At 40.4% G+C, this 20,664-nt stretch overlaps 1 protein-coding gene across 5 annotated transcripts in view; it reads left to right on the top strand.

The window, feature by feature from the left end:
• Positions 1–20,664, top strand: part of palld (palladin, cytoskeletal associated protein) — an 88,867-nt gene that overhangs the window by 49,951 nt on the left and 18,252 nt on the right. For 4 of the 5 annotated variants that reach the window (XM_053488774.1, XM_053488776.1, XM_053488777.1 and 1 more), the window contains one exon: positions 162–519. In XM_053488774.1, the coding sequence (XP_053344749.1) occupies positions 162–519 (358 nt within the window). Of the gene's footprint in view, positions 1–161; positions 520–13,892; positions 14,105–20,664 lie in introns of those variants that run through there. The other variant, XM_053488779.1, reaches the window with a different exon arrangement.

Raw genomic sequence — 20,664 nt, 5'->3', positions numbered from 1 at the left:
TAATATGAAAGGCATACCAGGGCATATGATACATTGTATCTAGTGCACAAACAGGATCTTTATCTATACTTGTGTAAACAAAGATGATAACATAAACAATTTTCACTTAAAAAAGAAGAAATAAAATGTTTAATCATTTTATTCTGCGTCCTTTAATTTAGTGTCTGAAGACTCCCCCAGAAACGGCGTCCCCAGAGACGACAGTGTCTTCGAGGACAATCGATCGTTCCCACCTCCACCTCCACCCACTGAAATCAGCCTCCTAGAGGTCCCACCCAAAACACCGCCCAGTGCAGAGGCCTTCCAAATAAATGAGCTAGACATTTGGCCGAGTGTTCAGGCTGCCACTAATGTTGAGCCCCATTCGAACGGGGCATTTTCCAGCAGCAATATCCCCAGACCCCAATCAGCAGCGAGTATGAAGGAGACTCCATCACTTGCTGGAGAAGCTGCATCTCCTCCACCACCATCTCCAGCTAAAGAGGGTCCTCCTGTTCCCATTAAACCCAAACCCAGACTGTGAGTAACACATCGTTTTCCTGCACGCCGTCAGCATGTTAAACCTGGCTGATTTTTGCACAAAATGCGAGTGGCATCAGTTATTAAAGACAGCAAGCATTAAATACCTGTATAGTCCATCTGTCTAGTCCTGTTTTGTTTTATAAATGAGAGTTAGAGTAAACCGGTTTAAATACTGTAGGGGCAATCTTTGTTGAGTTTACTAATTTAACTATGTGCATTTTAATTACCAATTAAAAAAAAAATGTAATCTTTATTTGTACATAGGATCTGTACATCTAGGTATAAACAAACAAAGATTGATCCAAGCATATATACTGTATATTTATGAAATTCTTTTAGATATTGTATATAAATTATTATGTTTTAAATAATTAGATATAAATTTTAGGTTAAATAATGTGTAGGGTAGAAACATCTTAAATTAATATCTTTTAATAATAATAATAATAATAATAATAATAATAAATTAATAATAATAAATTAATAATAATAATAATAATATTTCTCAATATACACACTATTTGTTGCTCCATACAGAAAACCACACCTCCAATCATGCGGATAAATAACTTAATATTAATATTTTATATATATTCAAAAATATTTTTGAATAAGTCCAAATTCATATTACAAGGATTGAGATGTTTTAAGAATGTTTTAAATAATTCCTGCAGAAAGAGTAACAGTAGTCTTTTCTCAACCCTAAGAACATTGTATGTAGTATCAACAAGACATATTGCAAAAATATGTCTAGCTAGATTTTTTGTAAACTAGAGGTTGCACGTGGCTCCGCCCACGTGCAGATCCTATCGTCTGCGTCCTATCGTGTGTGTTCGACTTGCTGCTGCTCCTCATGCTGCACCATTGTTTCGGCAGCCCTTAACTCATATGTACCCGACAAATTTGTCACTGAGTGAGGCGTGACTTGTCTCTTAAAAAACTGATGATGCTGCCTACTGTTGTTTTGTGCAGTGACGAGCTCAGAGTATGACATAAAAGTCGTTGATGACAACAGTGACTGGTGCATACATCCGCAGCGTCACAAACAGAATTTCTGATTTCTGTTCTTTTATATATACTATGCATCCATCCATCCTTCAATCGAAGAACTTCTGTACCCCCAACAGGGGAACGTGGAGGCCAGTAGTGACCATTTTATTTATTCACATTTTAACAAGCAAGGTAGGACCTCTGGTCAACATTTCCACATGCATTCACACACCACTGGCAATTTAACAACGCCAGTCAGCCTAACCTGCATGTCTTTGGCCTGTGAGAGGAGTCCAGAGTACCTGGAAAAAACCCACCAAGCACGGGGAGAACATGTAAACTATACACACACACACACACACACACACGGACTTTGATGCTGGAATAGAACCCAGACACTGGAAGTGTGAGGCGATAGTACTATCCACTAACCAAATTTAAATCTCAGCAGCAAGAAGCAGAATATACAGTACATACAGCACTAATCAAATAAGTCCGGCATCAGATGTGTGGATCTGGTCGTGGTGACGCCAGCCTCAAGAGATGATTATTAAAGATTATGAAACCTCATGTAACATCATTTGGCATAAATTGTCAAAAGACATTTCTGTTTTGATGAAGGTTGTCAAACGGTTTAAAATTTTCTTTTGGCAAGAAGTCGTTGCTCCAGTGCCCTCTAAAGGCTTGTATTTGTTGTATTATTTGTTTGCAGAATTTAAAGCAAAAGGAGATGTTCCTAGTCTCTTCCTAATGCTGTTCTTCTGCAGCTCCGGACTGGCACTTCCAATAAACATGGCTTCCCCCGTTTCCGTACCATATTTAAGTGCTACAAACCGCAGTTTTCTTCTTCATTATGTACTGATATACAAAATAACAGGTGAAAAAGGCAGCGTTTAGAGCAGACGATGAAGCACAGAGTTAGAGAAGTATAGCACTGATATAGCTTCGGTTGCTTTTTGCTGGACTGTGTTGAGTATTGCGACAGTTTGCGTCTGCGTCTGCGTGTGTGTGTGCGTATGTGTGTGAGAGAGAGCGTACTCGATGGGGTTTTCGTGTGTTATGAATGCAGAAGGTCTTCTCTTGACCTTTCTGTTTCATATCATTTCAGGGTCAGGAGAAGTTGGCAGGAAATATAAAGGAATGTAAAGTAAACGTGTGTATGTGTGTGTGTGTTTATGTTCACACCATGTACTGTACATACTAAGCATTTTATATATTTATATATATGCAAGATAATAATTACTTAAGTAATGGATGTATTCAGGTTTAGAGAAGTGTTTTGACTTGAACACCCATCAACCAAGAATACTATTATGAAAATATATTCTACAATGTAGTAATGTCTACAAACTTTATAGACCATGTTAGGAACGAAATATCCCTGAATAATTTGCCAGAAAATGTTCGAACAACTTTAAATAGTTTTCTGGAATCTAAGTATTACCTGCACACTCACAATTTGCACCGGCTAGTGCACTATGGTGGCATGAGGTTCGAGGTGCAGCTCTAAATCTGCTGATGTACAGTAGCATGGCTTTTGTCTGGCCTGCAGATGAGAGTATGAAGGACCGTTTCATGCACATGAGGTTTATCCCTTCTGCTTCTGTTACTTCACACCCTCTCATTCTCTCCCTCGCTTCTGTGCTTGCAGACTGAATGATGTAGACGATGACGACTCAAACCAAAGGTAGTATGAATGGGCATTTGGATCATCCTGGATGCGTGTTCGTATATGTGTGTATGTGTGTACATGGACATGTGTGATGGGCATGTGTTGGGTGGTGAGAAAGACTCATTGTTTTTTATCAGGGCACTGAGCCAGCTCACTCCAATGGCTCACTGGTTGGCAAACTTGTGTCTTTGCTTGAGCTTCCACAAATGGCAAAATTTTTAAAGCTGCTTCCTCGGCAGATTTTCCACAATAACATTGCAGTGAGGCTGCCAGACACGACGGGATCTCCCACCAGGAGCCTAACCCCTTTGTAACCACCCTACCTAGCCTACCTCATCTTTCTGCCCTGCAATTTTGCTGTAAAAACAGAAATCCTATAATGACATAATTACCTTGGGGTCGTTGCTGCATGTCATGTAATGGCTTATCAGCCCTGTTCTGTATGGCCTCAGATCTCCATTCCCCCTGCCAACATTCACATTAGTATTTTGACCCTTGGCCTATCGATTCAGAGTTTCCATGTTCTGGCTAATGTCTCCCTGGAGACTCCCCGAGCCTAATCTTGTTGCCATATTAGCTAATCACTATTTAACATTTATTTGCTGCTAATTGTTGCCTTGTTAAGCTACCAAGTTTCATTCAAATGTTAATTGACTTTGCTATTAAGTCATTACATGAATTGTATAATTGTATGGAAGACGAACGGAAAGAATGAGTCTGTGGTTTGGTTGCTGGTCTCTCAATAAACCCTGAACAATCTTTCTCTGGAGCGTCTTCTGTTTCAGTGGTGAGCCCGAGCCGTTTGTTGTAACAATGATGAGTCTTTCAGTCAATCCAGCTGGCCAATAAACTGACCACAGTGGCTGTAATACACAATACCGTGTTACACTGCCAACTTCCTCTGGCCTCATCTGACCCCTCTGGTTTAGAGCTTCAATGGACATGTGCTGTCCATGTGTTATGGCTGTGACAAAAGATTGATGTCATAATGTTAACGATAAAGGGATCACTATTGTAAAAAAATAATAATAATAATAAATAAATCTTGTAAATATAAAATGTAGTGGTTATTAAGATTCATGTTTTATAATCAACTGTGTTGATGTCTGATTCCTGGAAACATTTCTATGAGGCGTGTTCAAGTCAAACTGGCACTTGTGATAAATTTCTGGTGAATGAAGACATAAAATCGTTTGACGATTACAGAAGAATCACAGTACGGTGATAAGTCTCATAGCCGCAGTAAAACATTTCGAATGGTGCAACAGCTTTAAAGAAGATCGTATGTCCGTGAAAGGCAGTCCCGGATGAGGTGGGTTTAATCCCACTGCAGTCGTTTCCGTCAACCTTCAGTAAGTGGAACGCCTGATCCTTGGAAATCGATGGATAACGAGAGCCACATCTGTCTGTGGGAACTGTACACACGATCATTGAACAACACCACTTGCACATTACAGGGACTCGGCTAGAAGTTATTGCCAATGCAAATTAAACACTGGCCTCCCAAGAACTCCTTTAATGGCGCAAACATGAGGAAATGGCTCCCAGCCAAGTTCCTGTAATGTGCAAGTGGTGTTGTTAAAAAATATGAAGTCATACATTGTCTTTTAAAAACAGGATTCCTTTGGTGATCAAGCCAAAAATCAAAGGAGTTCCTGAGAGGCCTGTGTTTCAGGCCTGAACCTTGATGGTACCCAAGCACCAGTGAAATGCTGGGATAGGTGCATTAGTGTAGCAGGAGATTATATGGAGAAATAAAGGGAGGTTTTACTCTCTTTACTCTAACGGTGTTCTGTTCTTCTGCACAATTAAAGGTTCGACTTGAACTCCCCGATATAATTTGACAAAGAGCCAATAAGTAATAACTACCACCCAACTTCCTTTAGCACAGGAAAAAGGCAGGAAGAGAGGACAGAATGGACATACAGCAAGTGAATAAATGAAAGTGTTGTTGAGGATGCAGGGAGTTAACTTCTTACACGGTTTAATGCTTTATAAAATCATTGTGTAAGAGAGGAACTTGTGAGGAAATATTAAACTGATAAGTAGCATAAATACCTCCCAATTTTCCTTTTATTATTCTGGAAAGTATATCATCGTGTTTGCATTTGAGTGAGTGTGTGTGTGTGTGTGTGTGTGTGTGTGTGATTTATGAGCTGAATATACTGAAAACATTGCGGGATTTTACTGGAACATGCCCCACCGAGTGTGAAACCCATATCATACAGCACCGATAACACCTGGAGCTTGTAAAATGTGTGTGTGTGTGTGTGTGTGTGTGTGTGGATCGAGTGAAGGGGGGGCACATGGGTTGTGGGGGGTGTCCATTTGCAGATGTGTGACTTGAGGCTATATATGCTCTTTCATTTGTTAAGCTGTGTGCATGAGTGTGCATGTGTCTGATGAATGAAGTGTAAGCTGGGTCTGGTGTCTGATATCTGCGTTCTCGGCTTGATGAATGCGTTAGCTCTCCTAGTCAGACATTTCACAGGAACTCTTTGAATTAGACTCTGATTATAACATATCGGTCGAGTGTGTGTGTGAGTACAAGCGTCTGTGTGTGTGCGTGTGTAGAGCTCTCGGTTCTGAAGCTAAAGTCTTGTCATGTACGTTTAGCCACTCCGTTAACACTACTAATGGAATTTCGGCAAGCAGAAAACCTCAAAAAGAAAGACGAGGAAAATAATTATAGCTCCACCGTGACAGAAATTCATGGACATAAAACAGTAATTATATTCTCGGAGTTCTGTATAATTACGTGTTAATGGATTTTTAGTGCAGTTTGTTCATCTGAAATGTACTGAATGTGGATCTGTAATAATCACATGGCCCTAAAGGTAGCTTTGAGAAACATTTGGCGCAGTGTTTCTTGCTAGTTTCGGTTAATAAGTTCTAGAGTTGCCTAGGACATGAACAGAACTGCTTAGCTTTGCATATTTTCCCGAAAGCCTACAATAGTTTGGATTCATAGACGGAGAAAGTTTTTTTTTTTTTTTTTTTTTATTTGTAAAACAGCAGATATTAAAATCCTGCACTCAACTTTATTAGGTGGTCCAGTTTACAGTGTTTATAACCAGTGTTGGGTGTTACGCGTTACAAAGTACTTGGAGTACTTTTTTAATGTTACGAATAAGAATAATCTAACGCGTTGAGTCCACCATTTAAGTACTCAGTTATTTAGTTATATTTTCAAAAATGTAATCCGTTAGACAATTAATGTAATCCGTGAGCCACTCAGCAGTCATACCGTTAGTGTGTGTGTGTGAAAGTCATCCTAAAGTCATCCCTGGCCCCGCCCCCCATAACCCACCCCCCTCTGTTAACCTGCTGTTACACCCCTATCTCATCTATGCAGTTTTACTCGCGGTGAGAAGCGGGTACCAGGCCGCCGCGAGTGACCAATTGACTTTCCGCAAAGTTTAGCAAGGTCCACAAGCTTCCGCGAGGAGCAACATGCGGAAAGATGGAAAACTAATCACAGCGCCAAAACTCGCGGTGAATCATGATGAACCGTACCTACGGCCACCGCGCGAAACCACGTAGGTGAGATAGGGGTATTAATGGGTGAGATAGGGGTATTAGTAGTTAACAGATTATAGGCCAAACTTCACTGAGTGATGATGGTAGAATAATTATAACGGTCTTGACTAAAACAACATGCATGAGGAATCACAAAAGAGTTTTCATTTTCAGCAGTGAAAAAGTACTCAATAGTTACTTTTATCAGAAAGTAATGATGTAATGTAACTGCTTACTTTTTAATTTTGTAATGTAATTAGTTATTTTAAAAGGTAACGTCGCCTAAAACTTTTTATAACATTCCATCCTTCCGTATAGGGACCTCTGTAGTCCTACTAGGGACTGTAGAAGCCAATGGTGACCATTGAATTTTTTTCATTTTACAACTTTGGTAGGACCTCCGGTCAAAATCTTTTGAACATTACATATCATTGGATAGATTTTGAATAGGTATTGATATAAAGTGGTAGCTGAGATACATGCTTAAGTCCGGACTGCACAATACTGCGGCATTAGACATGCTCAATCCTGTAAAGGCGAAGACAGACTACAAGCATGCGCTGCCTAAGGTCAGAGGTCAGTATACACCATGCCTGGAGGGAACTAATGGCTGTAGATGAAATCATGACCAAGCAAGAAGGTCATACTGAAACACAAGCCATTTTACTTAAAATCAGTCTTATTAGTGACTGGTTTATCAGCAGATCCGAAGTGACTGTTAGATGAGAGATGATTTGAGTCATTTGACAGGAAAAAATGTCGACTAGTAGTTACACTAGACTTAGGGCAGTTATATCTTGACGACGTCTTATGGCACAGCCGAGGGCCACACGTCCACAGATCCACTTTAGTTTTGAATTCTCCTTAAAGAACTAGACATTACGTGTGGACATACTTGGCAGTAGCAGCAGGACTTGCTGGCTGCATTGCTCTCATTCCGCTCAGATTAAAAGAGCACAGTCTTCACGAAAGCCTTCCCACCACTGTGAGGCTGTTGCCACAGAGACCGAAGACAACTGCAGCAAACTGTGGTTCGCGTGCTCTCAAACTGTCTGGCATCTGAAAATGTCTGTCTTGATTTCCCACTCCCTCAATCTCCAGCTCGATCGTTTTTGCACAGACGTCTGTCTGGCAATCTGCAGTGTGCTGCTGCTGCTGGTTTAGACATGAAACATGCTGCTAGTTTAGACATTGAAACTCGTGTCCTGGGGTTTTTGGTTATGCCAAGCCTTATTTTTCTTTGAACTAATAAAAACTACAGCTAACAGTGTGTTCCTTGTCAAGGTCATATATTGGTCACGGTTCTATAATAAGAAGATTCAGCATCAGTATGTGTCTCCGGTCAGACACGTGGCAGAGATGCGGTCAGGCTTAAGATGCGTTGAGCTGCTCCAAGTTGCACTAAGTGCCAGCGTTTATGATTAAGGGCTTCGTTTCCAGGCATGACATTTATACAATGTTTATTTAGATGGCACAGTGAAGTTTGTAATTATAGAACCGTACACTGATAAATCAGACATTAAGGTTCTGTGCTTGTGAACAGAAGGTTATTGGGAACCTCCTTAAATCCCAAAGTCCACAGCTAAAGGTTAAAGGGGAGGTGTGAAGGTTAACAAGGACATGAAGCCACCCAAACACTTGCAGTACAACACAGTCAGAGGACAGTCCAGTCAGAGGACAGTGGTATCTACTGTAGCTTCTACTGCATACACAAGCTCAAAGACGCCTACGATTGGTGCCGGTGTCACTGTGGTTGACCAAGGAGGGACGGTACGTTTACAGTATTTGGCAGACACGATTATCCAAGAGTGACTTACGTTTTCATCTTATTATATCTTATATCTGAACATTTGAGGGTTAAGGGCCTTGCTCAAGAGCCCAACAGTGGCAATTTGGTGGTGCTGGGGTTTAAACCTGGGACCTTCCAAGCTGTAGTCCAACACCTTAACCACTGAGCTACGCCTGCCTGTAAATCATTCCTCCGACCCAGGACGCATGGCAAAATTTTCCGTCCTTGGCTCACGGCTATAGTCACGTCAAGATTGTTTTTCGTTTTACGCTTTGTTTTGTGAAAGTGTAATCAGACACATTTACAGCACAAAATGTCGTTTGATCATATCTCATGTCAGTTTAATGCTGATCCAATGTTTCCGATTACAGATCCGGATTAATCATGTAGAATTTGGTCAATTTAAACTGAAATGATTTTTTTTTTTAAACAAATGAATGATATCAGCTCAATGTTTCATAGAACTGCTTTCCAACATCAACATCAGACTGCTTTTGGGAAAAACAATCTTACTCTAAATAGCGTTCTGTGTGAATCATTTCAGTCTGAGTTTTAGCATTCAAGAAAAACCAAGAATGAAGCGTCACTTCTGGTCAGCGTACAGAAAAATGTGCAAGCGTTTACCTCTAAATCAGTGTTACCATTAATAGCAGGAAAGCTCTCCTGCTTATGGTTGATGTAAAGCTCGAGCGCTCGGGTCAGGCGCAGACACATACTTCTCCCGTGACTCAGCTGCATTCACCTCAGCAGCAGGGTTTGCTTTATGAGGTGTAGCTTGTAAAGCGGTTAATGGTGTATTAACAATCACTTTCTTGTAGAGGCGTTGCGTGTGGTTATAGACGAGGAATCGGTTGAGGAAAGAATAAATGTGTTACACAGGAAACTATGTGCACAACAGTGTTTTACACAGGCACGTACACAATAAAATCATGAGACTTTTACAAGACTACTTGTGGACTTTGTGATGGTTTGATAGTTATGATATGCTTAAATCACTAGTGTGTTCACACCTCTATAACTCACTCACTCATTGTCTATAACGCTGTATCCTGTATACAGGGTTGCGGAGGGCCTGGAGACTTAGGGTATGAGGCAGGGTAAACCCTCCATGGGGTGCCAATACATCGCAGGACACACACACACACAAATACACACTCTTTCACACACTACGGGCAATTTTGGAACACCAATTAGCTTAATCCACATGTTTTTGGACTGTGGGAGAAAACCAGACCTGAGACGGGAAGCTAACCTGGACTCTATAAATCATTAATCATTTTGTAAAAATGATTTATTTACCAATCATGGTGAATTTTGTAAATGTAATTTTTTTTACAAAATGATGCAAGCAACAACTCTTATAATTGATTATTAGAGGTTTAATTAAAATTTATTTGAGCAAAAAATGTTCAATGAATTCATTCTGCAGTTCAAAGACAGGATCTAATATGACAAAGACATGCAAACTGTACCTATGAATTTAGGTTAGAATGTTATGATTTTTAGTTTCTAGGCTTGGAGAAATTTTGGATAACATTCTGAAAACATTTTTTGATAACATTCCAGAAATGTTTGAGTCTACAAATGAGTCTGGTTCCTCTCACGGTTTCTTCCAACTGACATCTCAGGGAGTTTTTCTTTGCCGCCATTGCCCTCAGCTTGCTCATCAGGGATTGATTCATACATATTTTCTCATTCATACTCATTTTCATAATTTTCTTTTGATACTATAAGGCTTCTTTGCGACAACGGCCATTATTAAAAGCTCTATAGAACTTTTTTTTATTGAATGTCATTCTGGCAACACATTTGATAATGTTTTGGATTTCCAGAACCCAGAATGCTTTTCAAGTTTGATTTCCATAATGTTATTTAGCATGTGTTCTACAAATGTTTGTCAGTTTTGATTGGCATAATTAGAGAATGTTTGTTTTCTTAGTGCTTGGTGGGTTTCCTCTGGCTACTCCGGGTTCCTCCCACATTCCAAAGACATGCAGGGTCAGCTAATAGGTGTTTCCATTTAGCTCATAGTATGTGAGTTATTGTGTGCTTGTGCACCCGGCAATGAATTGGCACCCTGTGCAGGTTGTACCCCGTCTAGACCCTAGTATTGGTTCCAGGCCTCCCATCACTTGAACAGGATAAGCGGTATTGAGAATGGGTGAGATTTCCATAATATTCATTTTGGTAATCTAATGTTTTAAGAATGTTAGTTACATAACAATGCAAAAGAACCTTCTGAGAACCTAATGAGAACGTGAATGTTCTGGGAATGTTCCCTGTTAGCTAAGGTAGGCTGCAGACGGAATAACAACACCTAATGCAGGAGATGAGATGAAATAGTGCAGGAGAAATGTTTCCCAGAACATTCATTTAAAGGTTGTATTCCTAACCTCTTAACAGGACGAACCCTCTCAATCCCAGATAATAACGATCATAAACTTGGAATCTCAAGTTCTTTAAAATTTTGGAAACAAAAATGATTGAAGCTAGTGTAGACATCATGGAGGAGATAAAAAAAATCATGACTAATAGACACACTTTAGTTTAGATCACTGTGCGGTGTGTGTCCAGTTAGGACCTGAAAATAGTCCTGAGTGACATAATTACAATGGAATAGTACATTATCTGCATGGTATATTATAGTTTCTCCTATGGTAATCCCCAATGGTTACACGGCAACATTACATTTTAGTGAAGCGTTCCCAAATGTTCATTCTTAGTCATTAGTGGTCAATCCCATCTTGATGTTTTCAGTGCACTCTTATGTAATGCATTTCAACTGAACTGTGTAATAGACTAATGCACATATAATATGGGAATACAGGTAGAGCGAAGTGCTAACTCCGTATCACGTAGCCTACTTATAGATAACATTGTGTACATAATGTGTGACATGGGCAGTGTTCTGGAACAACTGGAGTGAACGCATGGGTGTTTCATTCATTATTTATACATATCTCAGGTTGTGATGGCATTTATGTCAACGTGCCTTGGAATTCCAGAATGGACATACTGTAGGAAGGAAAGCCTGAGAATGAGAAAGAGATTGAGGAGCTCTAACAGAACAGAGACAAAATGGAAACAGGGATTGTACATTATGGTGAGGCGGGGGGGGGGGGGGTTAGAAATTTGAGAGATATGAGATGTTTTAAACGCGACAGGGCATGGCAGGACACTTGGATCCTGACAGGATGGAAATACAAAGACTTTCCTGATCCTCTGCTCGATAATCTAAAAGCCTCCAGTCCACTGAGAGCCACATGGTATGTGGAACTGAGGTCTCACACACTTACACACACACACATACAAAGAGCGACTGCATTGTTTCCGGGTGAAGTCAATCAGCAGCTTAGTGAAAGCACTTGGCAGGTGTTTCAGTAAAGTGTGTCACGAGGTCGTGGACACAAACCCCTTTAAAACAAGTCTCAGATCTTGTTTGATGTAATTGATAAGACAGATGTTTTTGTGAAGTCAAAAATAGTGGTTGTTCAATTTAGTGGTTGTGAATAGTTGTTGTATCTCTGACGAGATAAAGAATAGGAAGTTATCATGTGATAAAATCACTGGAATAATTTTGGATTATTCTTGGCTAGGTTTCTCATGCTCTTCAAACTATTTTAAATCAACACTAAGATCAATAATGCGTAACATAATAATTAATAGTTTTTAATAATAAAGGTTTCTGTACACTGATTGATGGAGTCTGACTGCGATGATGCAGCAGTGAATGTTCACCCGTTGGGCCTTTTTCTTCCAGCCATTAAGAAGTGACACACACACACACACTCACACACATACACACACACACACACACACACACACTAATTACTGGAATCTAATGAAACGTGTAAGGGTGAGATGCATACAGGATGTAGAATGGCAGATATATTGTAGGCTGTTCACCAACTTGAAGTACAGAAGTGTGTGTTAGTTCATAGACACATTTTCAGATTTAAGCCTTATTTGCACTTGCTCAAGTATGTAATAAATTTAAAAGGACCTCTACTCATGACTTGATTAAATAAAAACTTAAAATAGTAAAACATTCCTGTATATGTACAGTGCATCTCATTAAAATTCAATATCATAAAAAAGGTAAAACTTAAATATTTTAGTTTCACTACATGTAAAGTCAAATATTTCAAGCATTTATTTGTTTTAATTTCCATGCCCATGAAAATAGAAGAAATCCAGAATATTATAATATTTCCTAAGACTTGCTTTTCTAAGCACTGACTCCAGCCTCACTCCACTCTTTGTAAAGCTCTTCCAAGTTGTTAAATCAGTTTTGCTTGACAATCTTCTTATGGCTTCAGTCCTCCCTGTTGCTTGTGTACCTTTACCTACCACAGTCAACTTTTCATAAATATGCTTCAATATACAGTAGTGCCTTCTGTGGCATTTTCTCCTTGTGGAGGGGGCAACGATCGCAGCCTGAGTCCAGAATGTGTGAATTTAACTTTTTAAGTTAAATTTGAATCATGTACTGAAGTAACAAGTCATGAAAGTTATGATTATTGTGTGTGTGTGTGTGTGTGTGTCTGTGTGAGGGGGCTGTAGGGACGGGTGGAGGAAAAGGCCCAGCAGGTAAACATTCACTGCTGTGTCATTACAGCCAGCCCCCATCAGACACAGAAACTGTGTGTGCGTGTGTGTGTGTGTGTGAACATAACAGGAAACATTTGACAAAAACATTTGCTGATAACAGCATGCTATATATTTTTTGCATGTAAAAACATAGCACTTCTGTCGATTAAATTAAGCTTTTCATGAGGTCTATAATTTTTTTTGGAATTCTTCTTCAAATTTCAACCTGAAAACAAAAATGCAAAAAAATGTTCATTATATTAATGAAACAATTGTTGGTGCATTACAGAAAGCTATACCTGTCTATTTACTTTAATGCCTATCTGTGTAGTAGGGATGGAAATCATCAGGCCGCCTTCGATACAATATTATCACGATACCTCAGGGCCGATTCAAAGTATCACGATTTTATAAATATCCAGATTTTATGTTATTTCCCCCCAATTTTGATACTATTTTAAACTTAAAAAAAATCATTGTTTTTCTGACTTAGAAAACAAGCGCAGCATTTAAACAATACAAACTAACTTCAGATACAAGAGTTAAACTGAGCAGCACAAATCTCTGTCATCCGCCATCATCATTATTATTATAATTTCTAAACAAACTGAGTGAATAATTGAGGGAGTGCTGAGTAAAGCTCTATTAAACCTGTAGAAGAATCGATTTTCCCCTTCTACTGTGTGTGTGTGTGTGTGTGAGAGAGAGAGAGAGAGCGCGAGAAGGTTGAGCTTTTATTATGACGTGTGGTCTGATACACTGCTGCGCGTAAGTGATTCAGTCACGCGCACAGCGGCCAGAGGGAGCGCGAGACCGAGCGACTTTAGCGTCACTCAGGCGCGCGGATATAAAGCGCAACTACCTGTAGCGGCTCCGGCTGACAAACACGCACTGCGCGCGCACACACGCGCGCCCAGTTATACTCACGCACGCACGCACTCACTTATGTACAGTACACACACACACACACACTTGTACTACTGAGGACTGCCTTTTCAGGAGTGAAGCGCAAATAAGTCAAGGTACAGTCTTTATCTTTCTTTTGTATTTGCCAGGTTTAGGAGTAAATTGGTGCTTTTTAATCAGGGAAATGTTAATAGGGATGTGAGATGACGTGTATGGAGGAAGAGGAGAACACATCAGGTAATGCACCTGGAGTCATGGATGGGAACATGAGAAAGTTTAAGGAGTGAGATATTAATGTGATGCTTTGATCTGTTGAGTTACATTATGCTTCTTTTGAAATCCAGAACAGTAAAAAAAAAAAAAAAAATCAGATTTCTCTTCATCCTGCAGTGAACAACCCTTGGCCGGGGGAGTAATGATGATGAGTTGGCTAGTTTATAAAAGACTGTTGTATTAACTGCTTTCATGGCACTGAGCGAAAGTTTGGCTCTTGCAACTTTCCTCTTTTTCTCTCTGGATGAGTTCAAACCTATTTAGATCTGTTTCTTTTCTTTTTTTTTTGCTTGTCTTTCTCTGTGCGGGTGCGTGTGCACAGACCCAGAGGAATGTGAGCCAAAGACATTCCTCTCTGCCATGGCTGAGGAGACATCACCATCAAATGGGATTACCAGGAGAGAGAGAGAGAGGGAGAGAGAGAGCGAAGGCAAGAGGCAGAGAGGTTGTAGTCTCAGAGCTTCATGCTCAATGCTGCCTTTAAAAGAAGAATGAAAAGAAAACAGTCTGGATCTATTTTATGTGGTGTGTAAGCAATTACAATGTGAGAGAGAGCGGGAGAGAAAAGTGGGGGATGGTTAGTAGGACGAGAAGAATGAGAAAAGTGGTATAATTCAACTGAGTGCAAGCCGAGACGTTTGTACGAGAGAGACAGAGACAGAGTGCATGGGGTTGAAGGGCGGGGTGCTGGAACGTTAAACAGTGGTGAGGGTCGAGGCTGTTCAGGCGTCTATAAGAAGAGAGGGAAAAGGATGAGAAGGCAAAAAGTAAAATTGTGGAAAGTTTAGGGAGGTTTTCCTACATCTCATCTGGAATTATAGTCAAGCACAACGCTAGTGCGTGTTTTTTTTTTTTTTTTTTTTTTTTTTGGGTGGGAGCCTGAGACGAAGATCAGATTTGGGTCAGGCAGGAACAAGCTCACTTAATGCCTTTAGTGCAGGGAAGTGAGTGTGTTTAGCTTTGTGAAGTACAGACGGTGAATTTTGTCAAAGTTGTCGGGTCAGGTTACAGATGGGTCGAAGGTTGAGGATTTCAGTAACTAAGTAGGAAAATGACAGATCGGGGATTTATTGGGATGAGTGTGCCAAAGTGTGAGTGTGTGTATGAGTGTCTGACTGACAGGATTGTTGTTACGCTTAGACGTGTGAAGAATCTTGTTTCTCGTCCGAGTGATGAGATGGGAAGAGCCAGAGTGACTCAAACAGTCTTGCCAAAACATTCTAGACCTTCATTTTTATTGCAATCAAGGAATGTAGGCATGGGGTGGGGTGGTGGGCTATAGGACTGGTTTTACAGGAACCTGGGGGTTTGGGGGGGGGGGGGGGGAGCCCAGGTGCTGAAAAGATTTGCTGTAGAGCTGTGAATCAGAGGTGTCTTCTGATCCCCTCTCGACTCCAGTATCGCACCAACTTCGTATAAACTCAAAAGAATTTAAAGCTATGTTGTTCTTAGTCTTTCGACTGCTTCCGTCGAGGGGTCGCCACAAAGGACCATCCGATCCGTACAACTTGGCACTGGTTCGGGCACAAGCTTTTGAGCACAAAAGTTGTTTTATTTTTAAGGAATGGGAGCATTTAATGTGTGTAAGTATACCTAAATAATTAAAAAACTGTGAGTCAATTCTGAATCAAAAACTGACTCAACAAGTCAATGAGATGAACAAAAAGATCGAATCGATCGCGCAGCTCTAATTTTCAGTGAAATTTAACCACTTGACCGAAACAGGTTTGCAGTGTTGACTTTCTGTCATGGAAATTGAAGAAAAACAGACTTGTTTGCACTTTTTTTTTCCAGAAGAGTTCATCAGGTGACCCTTGCATGCATCAGTTTTTTTTTTACCTGTTAACGATACATGCATTTTGTTTACATTACATCGATACATATAGGCCTAGATGTCAGCGATGTCACACTGGAATTGGTGTTGTCGCATCACACTTGGTAGCACAGTTAACGAAGAGGCTTTATAATGAGGCATGAAGTCTGGAACCATATTCCAGTTTAAGTTCACAGTACAGCCTCCCGTCGGTTTAAAACCATCTGACTCAGATGTAAGAGACTGAGACAGACGTTTAGTCAGACCTTAGTCAGTCTCAGAGCAGCCCCCCGAGCTTGGGAGTAATGATGTCATGAAGATGTAAGAGAGTAAGGTGAGCTGAGCACAAGCAGGTGCTGTGTCGTTTGCGTCATGATCTTCCTCTCCGGAGTGACACACTGCCGTGTCTGAGAGCAAGACGTGCCTCGACTCGAACGCATCCTAGTATGTGCACTTTCTTGGATCGGAGTGCTCCCAGGTTTGTTCGATCAGCGTAACGTTAATGGCCCGCAAATCCAGAAAATAAAATGGGAAGGAAAAAATCCTTCGTGCTTTTCATTAACGTGTTTATTAGTCATGTAGATTTTACTAAGGGATCATTTTTTATGATTTAATTCCTCCTCACTTCGAAATGCACCTGTTTTATAGCACGAAAGTCAAACCTCATCATCGTTACCAGCAGATGCACTTGAGCAAACGCAAACACACACACATGCATGTAGTTTTGCACCCTGTTTCTGTTTACAAAAGGGACTCCAATTATCATCAGCTGTTTACACTCAACAACTTCCTGTCTTCCAGCAGCTATTTCCTGCTCTGCCACTGCACACACACTCACTCAGACACAAACACACTCACTCACACACACTGCAAAGTAATTGTGTAGTCGTTTTGCTCGTTTGCCGGTTTCTCTGAACGATGGTATTCGACTTTGCCGCGGTCTTCACTTTCATCCTTTGTGTATTTGAGTATACAGTATTAAATTTTTTTTAGATGTTAGCCATCTAACTTTGACGACTAATGTGTTATATATTTCTCCTTCTCAGAACATGAGTAGTACAGTAGTAGTAGTATCGTATCGTGTAATAGTCTGTGTTATAGGCGATTCAACTAGCAAATATTTCTGTATGTTTGTGTACTGTATGTGTATGCACTGTAACTCATGTAAAAGTGAGAAGTGCTGATACTATGAGCAGTAATGCTGATTCAACATCAGGGTTGAGAAGACCATCCAAAAGGGTCCTAAGTAGAAATTCCAAATTGTGGCGTGTTTTCCAGAACAAAAATGAAAATGAAACTTTTAATAGTCGCCTGTACATAACCATAAGAAGTGCTGGAACAGCTCAGAGTGTAAGCTCGGCCGGCGTCACTTGACTGGTGCCTAATCAGAAGATCACGTCGATCTGGTCCAAGCTCTTTAACTTTGTTTTCTTTCTTCGTCCGATCGATTATATTAAGAAATACAGCGGAATATTGTGACTAAATGACTTTATTCAAATAAAGAATCATTATGTTAAATAATTACATGTTAAAGAAGCATCCTTGTCTGCCTAACTTTAAGGGGGCCACTGGTGTTTTCTTAGATTCCTGAGATGAAGTCTTCATTAAAGAGACACATTAAAATGAAGTGTTCTGAAAGGATGCAGGGACATTAACTGTCAGCATCAGTCAAACTTGGATCACTGATTTCCTGTGTACATGACCATGGAGTAATTAACCATCCCTGAGTCTGTCATGTGTTGAACTGTAAAGGTCACACTGCTAATAAGAGTCAGGTCTAATACACATGCAGATGCTCTATGGAGCTGTGCAATTTAATTGACCTTTTGCTGAAGGGGTGTTCAAGTCAAACCAGGACTTTTGGTAAAAGTACAGTATGCATATGTTTGGGCAGTTAAAGGAGTTCCTGGGAGGCAAGCGTTTCAGATGTGAAGTTTCAGTCTGATCCTGTCTCCTACGTATAAGACCCTTATGGTATCGAAGCACTAGTGAAATACTGGGATAAGTGCATTAGTGTAGCAGGAGATTATATAGAGAAAAAGGAAGTTTTTTTAGTCTGATAACTGTGTTCTGTTATTCTTTACAGTCAAAAGTCCCGGTTTGACTTGAATACCCATTTCAATTAAATTGAAGGTCAGTTTTTGATTCAGAATCAAATGAATACCCTTGCAAATATTAAGTGGTCTGAAAGTGACAAAATTGTTAAAAATGTACAAACTGCTTCCATTTTTTGCAAATCCTTGACATTTTGTGAGAGTATCTCATCTGCTTTTTCTTTTGAGTTTATGGATGGTTGGTGCATCACTGCAACCTACTGGACTTTAGTGTGGAGCAGAAGATTATCAGGGAAAAATAGGTTATCATTGTGTTTAGCAGCGTTGCAATGTTTATTACAGTAGATACTTTTAGTAGTTTTTAAAATGACACAATTCCTAAATAGGTGCTTGAGACATTAGACTTTAGCGCAGTTTTGATTGAAGATCACAATTGTCGGATATCAAATGTAACCGAGTTTACAGTCTACCTTTGATTCACAGCTCTAGACAAGCATATGGACTTCTTTCTCTGCATAAAGTTTCTCACTGGCCAGTGACAAAGTGTAACTAATACAGTCGTTTCCTGAAATGTCTGCTCAGCGTTGCTGCTTGGATGAGCAGAGAGAAGAGAGGATTCAGCAGAGCAGAGAGAGAGAGAGAGAGAGAGAGAAGGAGGAGGAGGAGGAGGAGGACTGGGCAAAAAGTGAAAGAAGGATAGAACCAAAAAAAGAAGAAATAAGTAGGGGATGGTGAATGGCATGTGTTTGTGTGTAAAATGGTGGAGTAGTTTGTTGGCCTCAAGTGCAAATTGATAACACTGCTGCATCGGCATGGCAACAAGGAGGTCTGCTCCGTCTCCTTCTCTGGCCTCACCGAGAGAGAGAGAGAGAGAGAGAGAGCAAGGAAGAATGCAGTTGAAATGTCTGGATTTACGGCCGTGTATTAAAAGATTTCATGTAAAGACCTAAAGGATTGTTTGCATCGTGCAGAGGATAGCCGGACTCATCATCATCATCATCATAATAATAATAATGATAAAAAAACGCTCCACCTTTAAAGGCAAATAAATAGCTTCTGGGTTTTACAACCTCCCAAAAAAAGTGTTTTTTTTAGAAAGTGGGTTTTATATTATGACGGTTATTCTTAGCCCAGAAACCCCAGAAAAGGATATTTTTAGTAGCGACTTATAATTTCAGACATGCAGAACATGTTTTGGAGAGTAAGAGTAGGAGAGGTAATGGAGGAGAGATGAGCTGGTTTCTGACTTAAAAGGAAGGAGGAGATAGAAGGTAGAGAAAGAGGATGTGGGTCACTAACCCCAGTTTAAGGAGTTAATGCAGATCATTCACAGTATTAGATCAGAACATGGCATACTTTTTTTGAAGCAGTTCAACTTCTCTTAGAACTTATAACTCTTTACACTCAGTAAACTCTGATGCCTAAGTGAAAGCAAGGTGTTTGACATTTAAAGCTGAAATCTTTCCATATGTATACAGCTGAGTGCTCTGTTGAAGTTTTTTTGGCCTCAATTACAGTGTGAATTCGAGTGCCTTTGGGTAAGTCCAGACAAGCTTTGTTCCTAACCATCCCTCCTGGCAGATCCTTTCAACCTCTCCAGGACGTTCAAAGACCCCAGTCTGAAGCACCGTGCACTCTGTAGCATATTTCTCTGTGTTTGGCTGCATTCATACTGTATGTTCATGTTAGAATGTGTTCTCGGTCCCCACGCTGATCTCTCTGCTCTGGCTCCTTCTCTGGCCTCACCGAGCTACTGTACAATCCACTGGCGAAACCTTAGTGTCTGTGTAGCTGTAACCATTTCTGTAAGAATGTGGAAGTTATTTGGCTTATCATCTTGTTGAAAGCTCTATCTATGGCCACGTCTGAAGAGGCAGCTATGTTTGCGGCTGAAGTATGGCAGGCACTGGCTTTGACACATATTTTTTAATGGGTAATATTATTATGTTTTTCGCCTGGACGTTTTGTTTTATATAGACTTTTTTTTTTTTAGCTCGTTTGTTTAAATGGTGCACTGGAGAGCAGTCTGAGTGAGGGAGCAAGTTTGTGTGTGTGTGTGTGTGTGTGTAAGAGAGAGAGAGAGAGAGAGAGGGAGAGATGATGTGTGCATGTGCGCTCAGAACAGAACCAAAAAAGGAATAAAAGCAAAAAGCGCCTCAGAGGGCCGAGTCCGAGTGTGTTTCAGCCATTGCCAAACTATTCCTGTAAAAGTGCACTTTCAGCGGTTGCGCACTCTGGACACGGCAGGAGAGGAGAGGGAAGTGAACGGGGGGGTGAAGGGAAAGACGCAAAGACAAAGAAGACACCATTGTGTGTTGTTTTAGGATGAGTCGATGTGAAAAGCATGGATCTTGGGGTTCAGGACTTTTTTTTTTCACTATTTATAAACCCTGAGATTATACAAGCTCATTTATACATGTATTTTTTTCCCCTTTTCTTCTGCATCACCTAAAAATCCATTTCATTCCATACGCACAAAGCACATTCAGCAGGACGTGACCTCTCTCCTGCTTTTTTCTCTCTCCCCCGTCCTTCT

This window comes from Clarias gariepinus, chromosome 27 (genome assembly GCF_024256425.1).
Source record: "Clarias gariepinus isolate MV-2021 ecotype Netherlands chromosome 27, CGAR_prim_01v2, whole genome shotgun sequence".
Classification (NCBI taxonomy): domain Eukaryota; kingdom Metazoa; phylum Chordata; class Actinopteri; order Siluriformes; family Clariidae; genus Clarias; species Clarias gariepinus.
This window is presented reverse-complemented; position numbering and strand designations above follow the sequence as displayed.